Source organism: Semicossyphus pulcher, unplaced genomic scaffold, assembly GCF_022749685.1.
Source record: "Semicossyphus pulcher isolate SPU_LCO1_2020_fin unplaced genomic scaffold, fSemPul1.0.p SCAF_7, whole genome shotgun sequence".
Lineage (NCBI taxonomy): Eukaryota > Metazoa > Chordata > Actinopteri > Labriformes > Labridae > Semicossyphus > Semicossyphus pulcher.
This window is the reverse complement of record NW_027211748.1, coordinates 6,030,445-6,048,610: the sequence shown is the minus strand read 5'-3', so window position 1 is coordinate 6,048,610 and position 18,166 is coordinate 6,030,445. Positions and strand designations below refer to the sequence as shown.

The 18,166-nt window shown below is 41.5% G+C and overlaps 2 protein-coding genes across 2 annotated transcripts in view; one reads left to right on the top strand and one right to left on the bottom strand.

Annotated features, from left to right (window-relative positions):
- The window catches only part of cdc73 (cell division cycle 73, Paf1/RNA polymerase II complex component, homolog (S. cerevisiae)), a 39,021-nt gene that overhangs the window by 6,051 nt on the left and 14,804 nt on the right, over nt 1–18,166 (bottom strand). Inside the window, exons 11-13 of the mRNA XM_069684467.1 lie at nt 4,803–4,860; nt 1,077–1,112; nt 868–955 (exon numbers count right to left, since the gene is read on the bottom strand). Of these exons, the coding sequence (XP_069540568.1) occupies nt 868–955; nt 1,077–1,112; nt 4,803–4,860 (182 nt within the window). The remainder of the gene's footprint in view (nt 1–867; nt 956–1,076; nt 1,113–4,802; nt 4,861–18,166) is intronic.
- LOC138611392 (beta-1,3-galactosyltransferase 2-like) lies at nt 10,998–15,583 on the top strand. Its single transcript, XM_069684468.1, has 2 exons — nt 10,998–11,803; nt 13,839–15,583. Exon 2 carries the CDS (start codon nt 14,068–14,070, stop codon nt 15,316–15,318), a length of 1,251 nt encoding a protein of 416 aa, XP_069540569.1. The 5' UTR covers nt 10,998–11,803; nt 13,839–14,067; the 3' UTR covers nt 15,319–15,583.

Below are 18,166 nucleotides of genomic sequence, written 5' to 3'. Positions count from 1 at the left end.
GGATGACTCTCTCTCGTTTTAATGCCCTTTTATTTAAGTCTCATCTAAGTCTAACTGGTGCACAGGGCGTAATTTAAAGTCTGTAGTAACCTTCAGAGTACACCCTGCTGGTTGTGCGCACTAGTGAGGAGCGTTAAAAGCAGTGGTATGTGTTGAAGTCCGAGAGGGGAGATTGCAGCACCCAAATGGGAGTCTGCATGCACAGGTGAGATACCACTTACTTATAACTGCTGTCAAAGTTAACTTAAACACAGAATTAAAATATACCAGCGCAATAATGCAGATGTGCGTCCCATTAATCTACCACAAACATGATTCCTGCACGATCCAATCTGTAGCGTTTAATCAGCTCACTGTACACTGTCATTCATTGTTTGGAGAACACTTCTCCTATCTCTCTTTCTGCCATGTTCTCCTCTGCTTGAGAAACTCTGAAGCTCAAGTCCTCCTCACTACTCCTAACTGTTTCTCACCTTAAGAACTCTCTTAAGGACTGAAATACTACTTTTATTTTTCCCAGGATCTAGTCTCAACTGTAAGGGGAAATTCTTAGAAAACAAATTCTAAGAATTTTCTTAGAATTTCGTCACTAGGAGCAACTCTCTGCACTAGCTTTATGAATACGGACCCAGGTCTTTTCCTTCGGTGCTGCTAAATCTGTAGGGACTTCTTGTGGTCGATACCTGCACAGACTTAATGACTGAATCCTTATTTACAAAGATGCGATCGGGCACGTTCACAGGTCGGCTTTTTTTTGCCTTAAGACTCGAAAAGTGCCTTCTTAGGTGGTGTTTATAATATAAGCAAATTTTTTTCCCAATTATTATAAAGGTAAGGATAAGGTAAGTTCCCGCTCCGTGTACATACTTTAGATCCTGCAGAAGATCCTTAGCATTGAGCATAGTGATGAGTGAGGTGGTGGCAGCCGGGATGATGACAATAGGCGTCCGGGAACCTGTTGTGAAAGTGGAAATTTGAAAGGTCAACAGCTTCAAAACACAACTTCTGTTCTTCAAACTATCAAGGTCGCTTTGAGTGTCAGAAACAGAGTATCTAACTGAGTGGAGTTTGTGTACCTTTCTTCTGATTCGGTGGAGGTCTGGCTTGTGAAACTAAAGGAAAAAAGACAAGAAACATGACAAATGTAACATTCATTCTACAGAGTGCAGGCAAAATCATTCAAATTTAAACTAGGGCTGCAGGATATTGTTAGGAGCTGACGTTGTGATAACTTTTGGTTCCGCCTTATTCAAATTAAAAAAAGGTAGTGAGGAAAAAACAAACGCAGCATGTTATGTACATATAAGCAATTAACAGACATTTAATCATGTGGGACTTTGAAGTCTATCTTCTTTAAACAAAACAAAAACCCCTCCTACTTTAATCACAGTTGGTTCAGAGACTCTGACAGCAGCGTGAAAAAGTAGAGAGTTCATTTGGAGTGACACATGGCTTTAAATCAATACTAACAGACTTGTCAGCTGCAGTTGCTTTTACTTAAACTGTAAGTCGTCTACCATTTCTAACAATGTTTAACCAGCGTGACCAGCCAGGTGACGGTATCCAATGTTGGGCAAGCTACTTATGAAATGTAGTGAGCTAAGCTACCAGCTACTCTACATTCAATTTAGCTTCACTGCACTGAAGCTACCCCTGAGAGAAATTAAGCAAGCTAAGCTACAGCAACACAGCAAAAGTAGCTAGCTAAGTGAGCATTTGGCTCACTTCACCCCAAAGCCACCATTTTGTATTTTTTAAATATGTGTAGGCCTAAATATTACTAAGCTCTTCTCCCATGGGTTTCTCTTCATCACTGCCTGATGGAAAGGATGGGAGCTTCCTGAAAGTAGCTTAAATGACAAAAAGTGTGGACAGTTGCCAAGAAACATGAAGCGGCTCACCTTGCCCCACTCTGAATTGAAGTATTGTATTTAAGTATTCATTATTGTTAGAATTAAATTATGAGTTCCCTCCAGTTCTGTGTGAAACTTAATAATAGGCAAAATTATTTAGCCTAATTGTATTTTCTATATTTGACGGATGTTTTAAATGTATACATGTATGGAACTGAACCATAACGCAGGTCAGACATTATGATGTTCCCGTCCTTTGCTTGAGAACAGTGTCTCTACCTGGACCTCTTTCAAGATTAATTAAGTATGTCACCGTGGCATGTGTGGTGAAGTCAAATAGGCTACTAATCCTTAACAGTTATATTTCAGACCGCAGCAAAGGGCTCGGTGCGCTGCAGTGCAGAGTACACGAACTGAAAAGCTGCCTCGCGTAACAGCGCGTCCGCCTCGATCGAGCGCTCCGTGCTTGTTTACAGGCAGGTGACATGCAGACTCTACAGCACAGAGGTCGGCTCACTCTGTGCTCTGATGACACCGTGATATCAGACATTTCCTGTAGACTAGTTGGGAAAGTAAGAAACGGGCTGGTTTTCATTTTGAATCAAGAAGCAATAAAAGTAGCAGCTTGACGTGTTTCAGTTTATGTGCTTCACTACCGCACGTCCTGTGACTACTGCACATAAAGTGCAGTCGTTGATCGATTTATCATTCAGCCCTATTTTATGCTGCATTGGGCAAAAGGGCTTTACCAACTACTACATTGCAAAAACAATGACACAAATAGAATTCTTAAGCTACAGGTATAATTCAGAGACGGACGGCTCAGAAATGATTAATTGCAGCTCTTTCCCTATAAAAGCTAAAAGAAAATTGACAAAGAAGGTCAAAGACAGGAATGCTGGTGTTCAGCGCATGTAGCCTTTAGTCATTACTGTCTAAGACGTGAGCTCCTGAAATAATCTTTAACGTGTCACAGTTAAATGGTCAGGTCGTTACGACAAGCAGACTGATGCTGCTTAGTTGTCCTCTCACATATTCCCCATAAAAAAAGCTACAGGACGGCATTTCGGATCACTACATGCTAAAAAGTGAAACAGACGTGTGATTCTTCTCACCAAACAAAAGTCCCATTCAGAGAAGCGGTTTCATCTAGAGATGTTTTGCATGTTCTTTTAATATGGTGGTCATGTGTACACGAGTTCTGCGTGTCAGAGTCAAAGTTGTGTTTTTTTTATCATCGGGCAGAGTTAAGTGTATATGATTTTATCTCTGCGGCTCAGTCTAAAAGAGAGCAACGGAACTCAAACGTAGCTGCAGAGAAAGTCTTTGTGCGACTGGTTTGTTGGGAGGATAATATTGCGGGTTCTCCTCTCGCCGTGCTGTAGGAGATCAAAAAACTGAGTAATGCAGATAGCTGCCCGACATCAACATTCAACAGGCAGCGCTGAGAGGGAAACCTCCCACGGACAGGACAGAGGGGACAAGCAGCCCCATGTCAGACAGACCAAGGTTACAGAGGAGAGTGACAGAAAGTGAGTGTTAAATGAATTATGTTTCGACCTGTACAGAAATGTTTGTGAAAAAATGAACCGGCAACGCTGTGAAGCAGAACATGAGAAGAATAGCTGCTCTGTCAGACTGAAGTTGTTATCCAGCAGAGACTCTTTCAGTACAAAATCGAGTGCATGGAGAGATAAGATGGGAGGATTTTGCTTGACAGTTAACACATTATAAAATGGGCAAAGCAGTGCTCCAAATGTAGGTTCATGTTCCAACAATTACATGATCATTCAATAACATGTTATTACTAGAACTGTGTATTTGCATGAATCTGGCCATATGATACGCATCACGATACAAAGTTATGATACAATAAACTGTGATATCGTATTTAAGGCAGTATACGATTCTTAAGGTAAGAACGGAAGAGTTAAATAGCCGCCATCTAGCAGTTGGGGCCTTAACCATCACAAAAGGACCAACGGCCACAAATGTTTGCATGTAAATGATTAATTTAACATTTTTTTGGTAATGAATACAGTGTCCCAATAAGGCGGAGGATACTGCAATAATTCACCAAGCGTTAGAGGGACTGTATAGTAGCTAACAATCCCTTGCTACCACTGCTACACTTTAAAAAACACCAATCTTCGATGTGTCATGATATGTAAAATTGATTTTTCCGATTCGAATCGATTCTCATTTGAATGACCCAATATCGATTAATAAATACAGAAACCGATCTTTAAAATATGAGTAAAAATGTGTCTGATCACTCACTTTTCTAAGGGCCTCTGAACGCAGCACGACTCAGCCGAAACACGGCAGTGAGGGAGACATCCCCGGACTCCTTTACTGCACCTACCACGGAGACATCAGTGATCGCTGACGGACTCTTTTGGTCGTGTGTGCCTCCATGAATATGTAAGTTAGTTTTGCACTGATGTTTATGTTACTCTCTGTTAGCTGCGAGTGCATTTTCGGCATGTTGTACAGTATGCCTTTCCCCATAACTCTTATTCTCGTGTGTTTTTGTTATTCAGGCTATGAGATTTCGGCCAAATCTGAATCCAATCTGAATCGAATAGATAAATCCTTATCGATACCCAGCCCTAAAGACATGCATGACCTCATTGTTAAGGTGTTGAGGTTCTAGAACCAAAATGTAAAATAAAATTAAAAAGTCAGTAAAATTCAGTGTTTAAGGCGCACTTTTAATACATTTTTTTATCTTAACAGTGGGCTGCATCCAATATACTAGTTCAACCAATATACCAGTATATAATGCAGAGAGAGGTACGTTATTGTGTTACGGTATTTTACCCAGAAGATGGTGCTCTTCAGTTACTAAGTGGTGACTCCATCTCTGCATTAAATTTTATGTGGTCTGAAGCCGATATCATACCGAACAACACGTAAAGTCAAACACAGTTAGAAATGTAAACTGACCTGGACGTGGGACAGGCTGCAGAGCGGGGGTCTGGGCCTTCCGGGCAGATGCTCCTTCCTGGAAAACAGAACATCACAGACGGGTCCTTATCATTTAAAATGTCTTTAAATGTGTGTTTTAGGAGCAAAATTGCTGCAAACGCTTTGTGTTGGTTTGAATGTGAATTCGTAAGCCTTATCTAACTTTAGTCACTTGTTCAACCTGCCTCAAGAGCTGCTGATCCAATTCTACTCCACCACTTGTCATATCAAAACCATTGCTTTCATGTGATTAAAAAAAATAATCTCATTAATGACTTTGTAATTAATTAAATTTGCAATTAATCTCATATATCAATGATTTCTGTAAGAAGCACATCACATGTAGATTTATTCTGGATGACCCTCTTTCGAGATGTTATGTCACACTTCCTCACTTTAATTCTCTCTTCTTCACCTTAATAACTTTTAATTCACAATCTACTTTAATCTGATCTCTTTGCTTTGCTTCAGTCCCCCAACACACCTGCACCTGCTCTCTGCACAGCTGCTGGCTCCGCCCCCTCTTTCTGTCTGTCTCTCTGTCTGCTGTGTTGACTGCCTTCATCAGCAGTCTGTTTAATTAAGTCACACAAGTTAAATATTTTCTCTCGCAATTCAGTTCTCACAGCACGTGAGCCGCGTGTGCACGAGGGACGTTATAAATGACGTAGCGATCAAAACGATCGATCCCCGGGCAGTCACTCTGATGAACACTTGACTTGGTCCCAGAGTGTCAGGAACAAATCATGTGCAAATACCCTGTGACACAAACATCCACTGTGCCAGTATATTTGTGTTCTTATTGACTGTTGTCAATATAAAAGATCCCACTGTATCAACACAAAACTAAGCATCTGTACATACTGCATATCTTTTTCAGTACATACTGTAAATATTGCTGCACCATCTACCTCCTGTGTATATAGTCATAGCTGTTATTTATCTTCATCTTTCGCACTCCTTATCTCAGCACTACTTCTTATTGTGTATTTTTGTCTATACACAGAGAGCCCTGTAAACCCAAGCCAAAATCCTTCTATGTGTCCACATGCTTGGCCATTAAAGCCGATTCTAATTCTGAAGTGATAAAACACTCATGTACAGTCTAAGAAGCAACGGTTTCATTTAAAAGTTCTATTCAAATTTTTTCTTCTATTTCATCTTAACAGAATTTCCTTGGAAAACGTGGTCCATGCAAATCGCTGCTTATCCTCCTTTCCCTCCAGGACACTGCACATTTGCTCGCACACTTAACAGGGAATCATATATGTGTGTGCGTGTGTTGGATGGGGAAGTGGGGCATTAAAAGGGGGCCATGCAAGGGGTCACAGTGTAGCAGTAATCCATCATCTGGTGACATGCCTGCAGGCTGAAAGCTCACACTGACAGACGAGGAACAGAAACTGTTCCAACCTGTGGCTCATTGTTCTCTGCCAATTGTTGAATGAAGATGTCTCATTATTACTAGAGGTGGGACAAAATATTGATATGGCAATATCTCGTCTTCCTGACTCGTGCAATAGAATTATTGATAGACTTGCCCCTAATGTCGGTATTTTAATTTACAAAGGCCACTCTAAACAGATTTCCCTGCCATTTTGCTTTACCACGTCACAACTATAGCCCGACCCATTTATGGGGTAGCTGATTTTAGTGGACGATATTTGCATATCGCAGATATATCGGCATCAGAGAATATATCCTCCGATACTAACATATGAATTTCAGCAGAATACCAGACATTAAAAGATGCCCGGACAAGTGTTAGGCAGTGTTATAATATCTATAAACCAACAGAGGGTGCCTTAAATTTTATTAAGCACATGGGCCAGACCCATTGCTCTACGTACAAAATACAGCTGGAGTCAAGAAATGTATCAGCCACCTCACTCGTGGTTACAGCTGTAAACCAGCATAAACATGACAATTTCCAACATATGCAGAACATATGTGACACATTACAAACAGTAACAAAAAGTATTATATGCATTTTGGAACACACACACATATATATAGATATAGATATATATAGATATATATATATCTATCTATCTATATCTATCTATATCTATATCTATCTATATCTATATCTATCTATATCTATCTATATCTATATCTATCTATATCTATCTATATCTATATATCTATATCTATATCTATATATCTATATCTATATCTATATCTATATCTATATCTATATATATTAGGGCTGTCAATCGATTAAAATATTTAATCGCGTTTAATCGCATGGTTGTCCATAGTTACCTCGTGATTAATCGCAAATTAATCGCACATTTTTACCTGTTGTAAATGTACCTTAATGACATATTTTAATCCTCTTATCAACATGGGAATGGACAAATATGCTTCCTTTATGCAAATGTTTGTTTATTATTACCGCAACATTCCAAAACAAAGACAAATACTGTCCAGAATATTCTACAGAACAACCTCAAAGGTACTGCATGCTCAAAAAATATGTTGAAAGCAGAACATGGCAATCATCGCATATATCAATGATTCCTGTGAGAAGCACATCACATGTTGACTTACTCAGTCTGGATTAGCCTCTTTCTAGATGCTGATTTATTCCCTCCACAGTTTAATTGTTCTCTCTTCTTCACCTTAATTCACGTTTTAATTCACAATCTACTTTAATCTGATCACTTTGCTTTGCTTCAGTCCCCCACCACACCTGCACCTCTGCTGGCCCCGACCCCTCTTTCTGTCTGTCTCTCTGTCTGCTGTGTTGACTGTCTTCATCAGCAGTCTGTTTAATTAAGTCACACAAGTTAAATATTTTCTCTCGCAATTCAGTTCTCACAGCACGTGAGCCGCGTGTGCACGAGGGACGTTATTAAAGACGTAGCAATCAAAACGATCGATCGTTACCGAATGACATCTGCACCTTTTTATAAGCTTTATAAACAGCGACAATCAATGCATTTACAGTAGGGACATACGGAGATACACAGTAGGAATGTTTACATTGTGTTACAGAACTGCATATGATTGTGTGCGGACAGAGAGCGTCCTGATGTCCTGTGACTCCTGTCACTGTTTCAGCGCTCTTCCTCAACAAGGAGAGCGGGCCAGCGACCGGCAAAATGTATGTAGCGGAAACACTGCCGGTGGTAACGCAGTTCACATCGACAGTAAAAACAAATAACTTTTGTCTTGTCCAGAGAACCATCTAGCAGGGCTTTGAGGCTGAACTTGTCATTTAAAAGACCCTTTTGAAATGGTCTTCCACAACCTCACCTTGGTAGCAGAGTTTGTCTGTTCCTCCTACACAGCTGTTTCTGTTTCAGTTAATGACTGTGTTTCAAACACATGTGAAATTGACGATCATTAGCACCTGACTATAATCCTACAAAATCCCTGATTTGTGCAAATGTACCTTTGAAGTTGGTTGGAAAAAAATAAAAATAAACAATTATTAATTATATTTTTGAAAGCATTCTTAGTATACAGCATTTTTTTCACACCTGCCAAAGACTTTTGCACAGTACTGTGTGTGTGTGTGTGTGTGTGTGTGTGTGTGTGTGTGTGTGTGTGTATACACATATGTGTAACGTGAAGGAAATGAAAGCGGTATAAAAGAAGACGACGCCAGCGGGATAATGTTGGACAGTGGTGAAAAGAAGTTAAGAGATGCACCGGCGATTTTCAAATCCTAAGTCCTAATTTGTTTTCACAGTTGTTCGATAGTTCTGTACATTTAGTTGACAGACTGAATAGAGAACAGCCTATGTGAATAAATACATTAATCGTGCACTTTACCTTTCTAGGGGCATTTTATATTAAGTTAATCAGATATCGTGATGTATTGTATTTGTTATACATCTTCTCACTTCTTGTAATTTATCAATTATCGCATAATTACTGTATCGTTAGTTACCCTGATTCCCAATCAGACACCGTAAGTCAAATACAAAGCAGAACTTCAGCATCTTTAGTCTCAATAAAATGTGCAGTTTGATGTGCAGGTGGTACAAGCACATGACACGTCAGACAAAGAGAGAGAAAGTAAGGCTCACAGCCTCTCCTTAGGTAACCAGAACTACTGATGTTCCATCTCTCTTTTGTGTATTCATGCAAATTCTTATTTTAATGGGATCAGTTGATTTGTCTTAATGAGGAGCGAGTTATTTATTACCACATAGATCATTGATTTTTTGAAAGGGGAACAAAATGCTATGTCCATGTTTCAAAAAGTGTAGGGATATGAAGAATCTGACATTTATGATTCATAATGAAAAGCAACAAAAGTTACGTTTTGTGCTCTTCTACAGGGTTGAAGATGTTTGGTTACATCACGATTTTGCTGAAAAAAAGCTCTTAAAAGCTCCACACTGTTTCCCTAATGAGGGACCTGTGCGGCGCCTGTCATCCTGCTTTGGAATAAACTATTCAAGCAGTCCTTCCTCTATAAAAAGAATGAACATAGAGTGAAAATAAAATGAGATTCATTTAGGCGGACTAGCACCTGCAAATACAATTCTTATAAAGGAGATCACAGATCTGGTTCCAATGCTTTACACTGAGGCCAGGACTTCACTTCCTGAGCAGATGTTATCCTCTAAGCTTTGGCACAGTCAGCACTTTCACAATAACTTAAATGAATTATAAACAACCAGTCTTCACCATCAGAAGGCCCCAAGGTCTCCTGGTGAGAACCTATTATATTTTGTCTTCACCTACCCCGCCCGCGGTGGGGCTGCGTCTATCAGCAGCTCTGCAGGATCACCGTCAATTACAGATAAACTGCTCGTCTGCAGCTCAGCAGCAGCGCCTCTCCAGTGATAGTGCACTTTGCACAAAGATACGCTCTGCTCGCCACATTACAGCTCTACAATACTGTGTTCGAGGGAGTACAAAAAAAATCCTGTAAATCCAAGACTTCGGCTTATTTAACTGCAGCACTTTTGCAATATGAAAAAAGACTGATGGAGAGTTTTGCGTACGGTATCACAAGCATGGACACAGTACACAAACAATGTGCTGTTAGAGTGCTTACAAAAACACACCTGGGTACAGTTAAACATTAGGTAACAGTGTTGCAGCCAGGTTCTGAGGAATATAGTCAAAATGTGTGTTGTTAGCATGTCTGCTAGGAGAGCTACTTTCCTACTGTAGTGGCAATTTCTGATGACGAGACCAATAAAGTTCGAGTCTTCAAGGTTTCATTATGATCAAACTAAGCAGAGCTTTAACTCTCCATCATCTGTGACCCTCATGTTCGTAAGACAAATCATCAATAAATTATTATCAATGATGTTGAGCAGCTTTACAGGTGATTTATTTATTGCGATGTATGAATGTCTTGAATGAAACTCTACAAAAATATCCCCGCAGCTTTATGACATTTGCTGTAAAATCCTTGAGCTAATGCTACTGGCAGGAACTGTTGATGAGCAAGGCGGCGAGTGAACGCGCATGCAGGCGAACACACGTCAGCTCACGCTCGAAACGGAGTAGATTATTATGAAAAACAATAAATCAGTCCCCATCAATAAATAGGTCCAAGTCGAGTCAGGAGTCCTAACAATACTACAACACTGTATATTTCATAGTAGTGGTTCCTGACATTTCCTGCATCATGATCTAATCAGATACTTAGTCAAGTATGAAAAGCTCTACAAGCCACTTAAAAAGGCAGTAGAGATCACGACCGCTCATGTGCATGCATTCAAAAAACAAGCTCCCCTCTTTCCTGCCTCCTCGGGGGGAAAAACTGCTCCCAGTCATATTGTAGAAGAATTAAAATGACAATGCACGAATATGGAAAATCAAGCATGCAGACCACCACGGCTGGGTGAGCGTAGACAGATCATTGTTTTAATTATCTGAGAGAGACTGACAGGAAACGCATTACAGCTGAGTAAATGTAGTAGTAACAAGATGTGACCACACATCTGACATCTCTCAGATTAGACAACTCTCTGACATCTGCAGAGGTGTCAACATGAAGGAGTCTCTCACATCTCCTCTTACCTCACAACTGAGATAATGGTTTATTCCTCTTTCTGGAGAGTGGGCGTGAATACAAATAGGTCAGCAGCCCAGCCCCCCCCCCCCCCCACTCCCCTTCAACAGAGCAGGCAGCAACAGCAGCAGAGACGGCGTGACGTGGTGGATGAGCGTACTGCCACCAAGCCTGGAGCAGCCTTTCAGAGCCAACACACAACTCACAGCGCTTCTTCCTGTTCATCTTCCTCCTCCGCTGCTTTCAGCCCTCGAGCCCGCTCGCAGAGAGCACACAGCTAAACGCGAGCAGCTTCTGAATGAGGAGGGTGAGAAAAGGGAATCGAAAACAAAAAAAAGGGGACAGGAGCACGTTGGGGGGAGGGAAGTTAACACGAGAGCGTGTGAATCAGAGAGGAAGGGCAGGAAGAAAGAAGAATCTGCATGGAAATACAAGAGAAGCTGGACAAATGAAGCGATTTAAGGCTGAAGCATCATCCAGAGACGATCCCTGTCTATCCACTGCTGTTTTGATTCACACACGACGACAAGCAGGGACAGCAAAAGGACCTGGGGCCGCAGCTAACTGTCAACAGCCGAAAGCAGAAGCAGCAGCAGCGGCGCATCGAGCCTCTGGGGACAATGCGCCAAGGCATATGGAGAGGATGCAACACTGGAGCTCTGACACATGTTCTGCCCATGCACACGCTCACAAACACACTCGTGCATGTGTGTGGTGGATAGCTGCAAGTGCCTAGAAGCGGACTACATTTCTCAGCGTTTCTAAAGAAAGAGCCACATGACAGTTTGTTTGAAAGAAGGAGTATTTGTCACGTGTACAAGAGGAAATAAATGAGGAGCTAATTTGTCAAGCCCAAGCTCAATGGGATTGTGATTTTGCTACAACACAGCGGGATCAGTGACCAAAAGGAGGATCAGTGTGAGAACATAGTAATTCATCTCGTTCAGGGACAATGGATGCCAGAAATAGACGAGTGCTTAGATTAAAGCGGGTGAGTTGATGCTGTCGTGGCTTAAAATGCAAATTCAACCTAAAAGATACATTGCATGTCCTGTACAGGATGTGAAGGGTGTGCCTTTAGAAGCTAAACAATTGTTTCTGTTTCTGTTGATGTATGCATGGGAGCTAACAGAAGTCTTTTCAGTGCTTCTCTGAGCTCTCACAAACCCCTCTTTGTATTGTTGGGGTCCTTTAAGAGGGAAGTGTGTAATTCAGTAAAAAACTGACAGAACACAGTCCACTTCAGGGTGCTAGCAGCCTGCAAACGGAGGCTGTTCTCTATATTGCCCTTCCTCACCAAGAGACAAAAACACAACAATGTAGAGATGGCAGTTCATTCATGTTGTGAAATCAGCACAATGTTCCTTTAACCAAATAACTGAAGATTACACAGGAAACAATCAGCATAAATGAAGATGTGAAAGTAAACAATATACACAGCTTCTAGGTAGTTACTCGACTCCGCACTAAAAATGTGCACGTCTTTAAAGAGTTCAACAGAATGTGTAACTTCTGGTGGTTAAGCTTCATCATGTTAGTTGTCTATAGAGCCCTGACGAGTAGTGCAGGCTTAATCCAAGAAGAGAGTAAACGGACTTCATGGGGATATTTAAAGGAGGAATGAGGAGTTTTCCGCTGGTTATGAAACAGACTGAAATTAATTCAGATTCCTCTCTATGAGCTACAAAGCAAACCAGACCATCAGAGACAACATTGATTATTTCTATGTAGTTATTTGTAATGCCTGAAACTGCTGGCGGGGGGTTGGTGTCAGACAAAGCGATTAACTGCACGCTGCCTTTGTTTACATTTTCCAATTTAAAGTGAGTGATACATGTGACTGTTAAAGAAAGCAGGATGAGATTTTTTGTTAAAAACCATCATTTAAGCATGAACAGGACAAAATCAGCAAAGAGATAAGAGGCACGGCTTTCTCCACAGGGGGCGCCAAAATCAACACAAACTGAAAGTTCCTCACAGCAGCTTTAAAGTGCTGATCTTGAAGTTCTCAGTTTCGTTCTTTTTGGTGGCACCTTATGGCGATAAAAGGCAATTGTGGGCACATAAGCCCCAGATAACCAGGCGTGCATTGTTAGCTCCCTTTGTTGTGGTTGTAACTCTTGATTTTCCTCGCTGACGGTCACTTTCCTTTTTAGACTGTTTGCTTCATCTGAGCATCGAATTTGTTTCTTTTTCTTTTGATTTTCACTTATTTTTGAAGTTGTATCTGTAGTCATCCATCTTTTCTTTGTTTGTTCATAATGGAAAAGCAGCCGCTTAGCTCCGCCTACCCTCTCTGGCAGACCAACCACTGCTGGGTGATGGAAAACGCGTCACTAACTGGCGCCGCTTGAGATTTCTTCCGTGAATGTCGCCACAGACGCCCAGTCTGTAATAATACTATATACTGTAAATGCAAAGGCTTTCGTCAGTGGGCCATAGGCTCAATCACCATTGTGTTACCTCACTCGGCGATGGTGACTTAACAGACATTTATTTAAATGAAAATCATGGAGATTATTACTAGGTTTTTAATTTGCAATAACAAATGTTTTCTATACGAAACAAATTTCATATGTAAACAAAAGGACAAGGGGAATACTCCTTCTTAGGATGCAGAATTATACAAAAAACTATCCTTAGATCAGAGAAGGTAACTGAGAAACTTTACACACACACACAAGTCAAAGTTGTTAGCAAACAACTTCTTCTATACAAAACCAGCAGTTTCACATTCACTCTCCTTTTAGCTCTGTTTTGGTCACAACCAACCTTCTGACTGCTAAATGCTTCCCTTTGTTCACCTAACTTTGTGCGACTGTGGTTTGGTGCTGGGCAGCTAGCAAACACTGGGTTGAACAAGAACAACGAGCTGAATGATGATATAACATGTTGTAAAGTTAGGGGAACTGTTGTGTGAAAGATTTATCACACGTGGGTATTTCATGTGTCGTCAGTATAAAAATATTGATTCTAGCAGCGTTAAATTGACATGTGACATGCTGTATCCTCTGCCCGTCTCCTAGGCAATCACCAGAGATGCAACATTAGAGTGGACTCGCACCTTACTGCTGGCTTGTGAGGCAACCACATGATTTAATAATGCTGATATAAGAACTGCTGGTCAAAAGGTCATCATGTGACTCACTATATATCCTTCACTCTGCCTCCAGGGACAGAGGTCTGTTCAGAAGCTGCTAGAGATCAGCCTTACAAGTGTGACGACCGTCTGAGCGGACGAGTCCTGCTGTAACCATGCAATGGAAACGGCGCCACTGCTGTTTTTACACAGCTACTCTTCTCTATCTCCTTTCATTTCTTGGTATACTGAGCCTTCTGGTTCACCAGGCGAGGCTGCCCAGGCTTACAGACATGAAGTGGTCAAGACTCCAAGCTGTGCTGTACAGAGGAGGGAAACTTCATATCCCAAAAGCCACACTGAATGTGAGCGGCCAACTTTCAATGCAGAGGTTCGTCATCGTTTCTCATTCGACTGTCAGGGCTGATGCCAACGTGGCCTCTCATAAGAAGGAAGTTGTCGCCTCTCCTCAAGGAGTTCTTGAGAACAGTCCAACGGCCAGCGTAAAAGGAGAGTCCCCTTTAACCGCTGGGCCTTTCACTTATATCATCAATGAGCCAGACAAATGTTCAGACAGCGGACAAGTGCCATTTCTGGTGATACTGATAGCCACCGAGGCCCGGCAGGTGGAGGCAAGGAATGCCATTCGTCAGACATGGGGGAACGAAAGTGTGGCTCCAACCTTGGGAATTGTTCGGCTGTTCATGCTGGGGAAAAGAAGTGGAGAACTGGGACTTTTACAGCAAAAGATGCTAGAAGCAGAGAGCAGGAGGTATCATGATATCATTCAGCAGGACTTTGCAGATACGTATAATAACCTAACTCTTAAGACATTGATGGGATTGAACTGGGTGGCAATACACTGCCCGCAAGCCAGCTATGTCATGAAGACAGACACCGATATGTTCGTCAACACGGAGTACCTCATTTACAAGCTGCTCCGGCCAGAAGTTAAGCCTCTGACAAACTACTTGACAGGACATAACATGAGAGACTTTTCACCCAACCGGGACAAACAAAACAAGTGGTACATGTCCGTCGAGGAGTACCCCGGGGACAGGTATCCCCCCTTCTGCTCTGGGACTGGTTACGTCTTCTCGGGAGACTTGGCAACAAAAATCTATCGAACATCGCTGAGTATCCCTCACCTGCATCTTGAAGACGTGTATGTGGGAGTCTGTTTGGCCAAACTCGGCCTCGAGCCCACTCGTCAATCCAACGGAATTCTATTCAACATCTGGCGGGTGCCTTATTCCAGCTGCAAGTACAGCCATCTGATTACATCACATGGCTTTAATCCCAATGAAATACTAAAATACTGGCATCACCTGCAGAGCACCAAACACAACGCCTGCATCTCGCGAACGAAAGGAAGAAATGGCAGGGTTCGTGCAAACAAACCGGTCAAAGAGAAACCAGCTCCATAAGTCAGTGATTGTTAAACTCTTCTTATTACATACTCAATATTGATTTAAATCTCAACACTCTCTCTCTCTCTCTCTCTCTCTGTTAATTCATTCTCTGTGTAAAAGCTGACAAAGTGATTTAAATGATGACACTTTTGTACAAGAGATGAAAAATGTCAAACCACTGGAGAGTATATGAACATGGTCATATTTGACTGAAGAATAAACTGCGTTTGAGAAGAAAGCTATTTTTTTGTGATTCTGTGAGAGGGTGTAGATGGGTACTGGGCTAATAAAACATTTTCACAAGTGTGCCAGAGAGTCAGTGGAGTCATTTTAAAAGAGGCTCAGATTGATAAGAGATGTGCAACGAGCCACATTGTATGTGTCACATGATCAAACACAAGACAATGTACATTTATGAAAATCACATTTGAAAAAGTACGTTTGAGGACCTTACGGTGCTTTCACACCTGACAGCTTTGGACTGGACTCTCAGATCAAGTCCGGTTCATTTGGACAGGTGAGAACGCGCATTCCAACTCTGGTGCGGACCAAACCACCGGACCATGGTCTGCCAGAAAAGACGGGTCGGTCCGTTTCCAAAAGAACCATGTAGGGATGCACAATATTGGATATCCAATATGCCGATATTTCCAACCCTTTTTGCCGATTTTCGATGCCAATATATTAGATTTTTTTCCACCTAATTGCAGAGAACATCAAGTCTCCCTTGTAGTGGAATTGATATCATGCCTACTCTTATTGTAGTGGCCCCCTGGCAGATGCAGAAACAACATAATACAGTGCTTTTTAAAATATACAAGAAAACTACCATAGGTTATGTACAAAATGCCATATTTATTTGTTTGTAACATTTTCTTTTAAATAAAACTCTAATATTCATACAACTTAAACAGGATTGGATGATGCTCTCCCTGACACAATCCTGACAATTGCCACAACTAGGGCAAATTTTACAAACACATAACATGAAATCAACCTGTTTCAGAAACTTTGAAAACTGCTTTGTGCACCCTTCCTCACGCATGACTGAAGAGGCGTGGTGCGCGCAGTGAGCTTGTGCCGAGTTAATGTTGCAGCATTACGTCAAGCTTTTTTGGGAATCGTCGAGCATTTAGGCAGAATTAAAGCATTTTATTGGCAGAAAATAACGGCAGAAAATTGACATATCTGATGCCGATATGTAATTTTCAAACCATAATCTGCAGATGCCGATAATATCGTGCATCCCCAGAACCACGGTCCGCTTCAATTCAGGTGAGAACATATACAGACTTAAAGTAGGAAGCGAACTAAAAACATCGTGCATTGTGGGTTGTGAATGGATGTTGACACTTGCAGAGACAGCCACGCAGTGGGGGTGGGCGATATGGCCAAAAAATTATATCACGATATTTCACTAAATCTTGCGATAATGATTTTCATGACTATATGAAAAAAACCCAATTCTGAATAATGTTTTGTTTGTGATTTCAGGCAGCAGCATTTATTCATGCAAACTGAAGGAACACACAATGACTCACTCAAACCTGCTAAACATAATCCAAGCCCTTGCCAGTCTAAGATGTGTAAAAATTTCACTTTGTATCAATCATCAGATGCTTGCAGAAAATGTTCCCACACTTACACTACAGATAGCAGGCCAACACGTACATTTTCTTTGAGATTCAGAGGCCAAAGCATCTGTCATTATGGCAGACGCTGAGTCCACCCCTCCTAAATTCAGTGGTAGATCGTGCCTAACTGTAGGAACTAGTGGTACCAGGAGAAATTCACCGTCAGACACCAATTTCAAACATTCTTTTGTCTGCTCATCTCAATGCCCAATAAATCTGTTAGGAAGAGATCTGCTGGTGTGGAAATCAGTACAATGCCGAAGAGACACATAAGGAGTTAAAGTACTGACAAGAACTCACCCGTCTTACCCCACCCCATGCATGGTGCAGTACAGCCCACACTCACTGCTGTATGCCTATGTGTGGCAACTCATCCCGCACACCCTCACCAGATGTTCAGAGGAATTGATCATTTGCACACACACATACACACACCACGTGCAGATGACTACATGCCTACAAACGCTTTACATTGCACCTCACACATTCATGAAGGTCCAGATAAAGAGTATGAGGACAGATGGTTTAGGCAAGTTGTTGAACCAGAGAGAATAAGTTTAACTCACGTATACTGGAAAAGTTCGGTGTCTGCTGTTGCCGTTTCCCTGTCCTCTCTTCAAAAGTGTGTTTTTCAGAGAAATATAATGCATGTATTTCTGGCTAAACCACGAGACTGGGAGTGGCAAGATCTGGGACACTGGGTTCGTTAGAGGGCCGCTTGTCATGACTTCGTTCGCCACCGAGGATCCTAAGAGAATACAGCACGCAAGGTGATGTATATCGTACGAGACTGACAACAGCTGTACATGTGCAAAGAAATGTCCAATTAGTTGAGGACACACCACGTGGTTTGCTTACTGATGCCTATGTAACCATGGCTTCACCTGAAATTCCACCTCATCTGTCGACAGTCCCAGAGTGTCTCTGGGCCAAACATAAATATGATCTCATGAAGAATTCAGAACCTTTAATCATTCATCCAAAATCAGACTACAGGCCTGTTCAAAACAATATGCTCGCAAATAAATAAATAAATACATAAACAAATAAAGAAGCAGTTAACGGCATTATGCCAGTTTTTGAGTCTCTTTAACAGAGGGATCATTATACTTTGTGAAACTTCTCCAGTCAGGACTTCTATCTTTCCTGTAGAGAAAACTAGAAACCAGGGTGCACCCACAGAATGGAGATTTGTACAAGATGTGCAAGCAGTAAATGCTGCAGTTCAC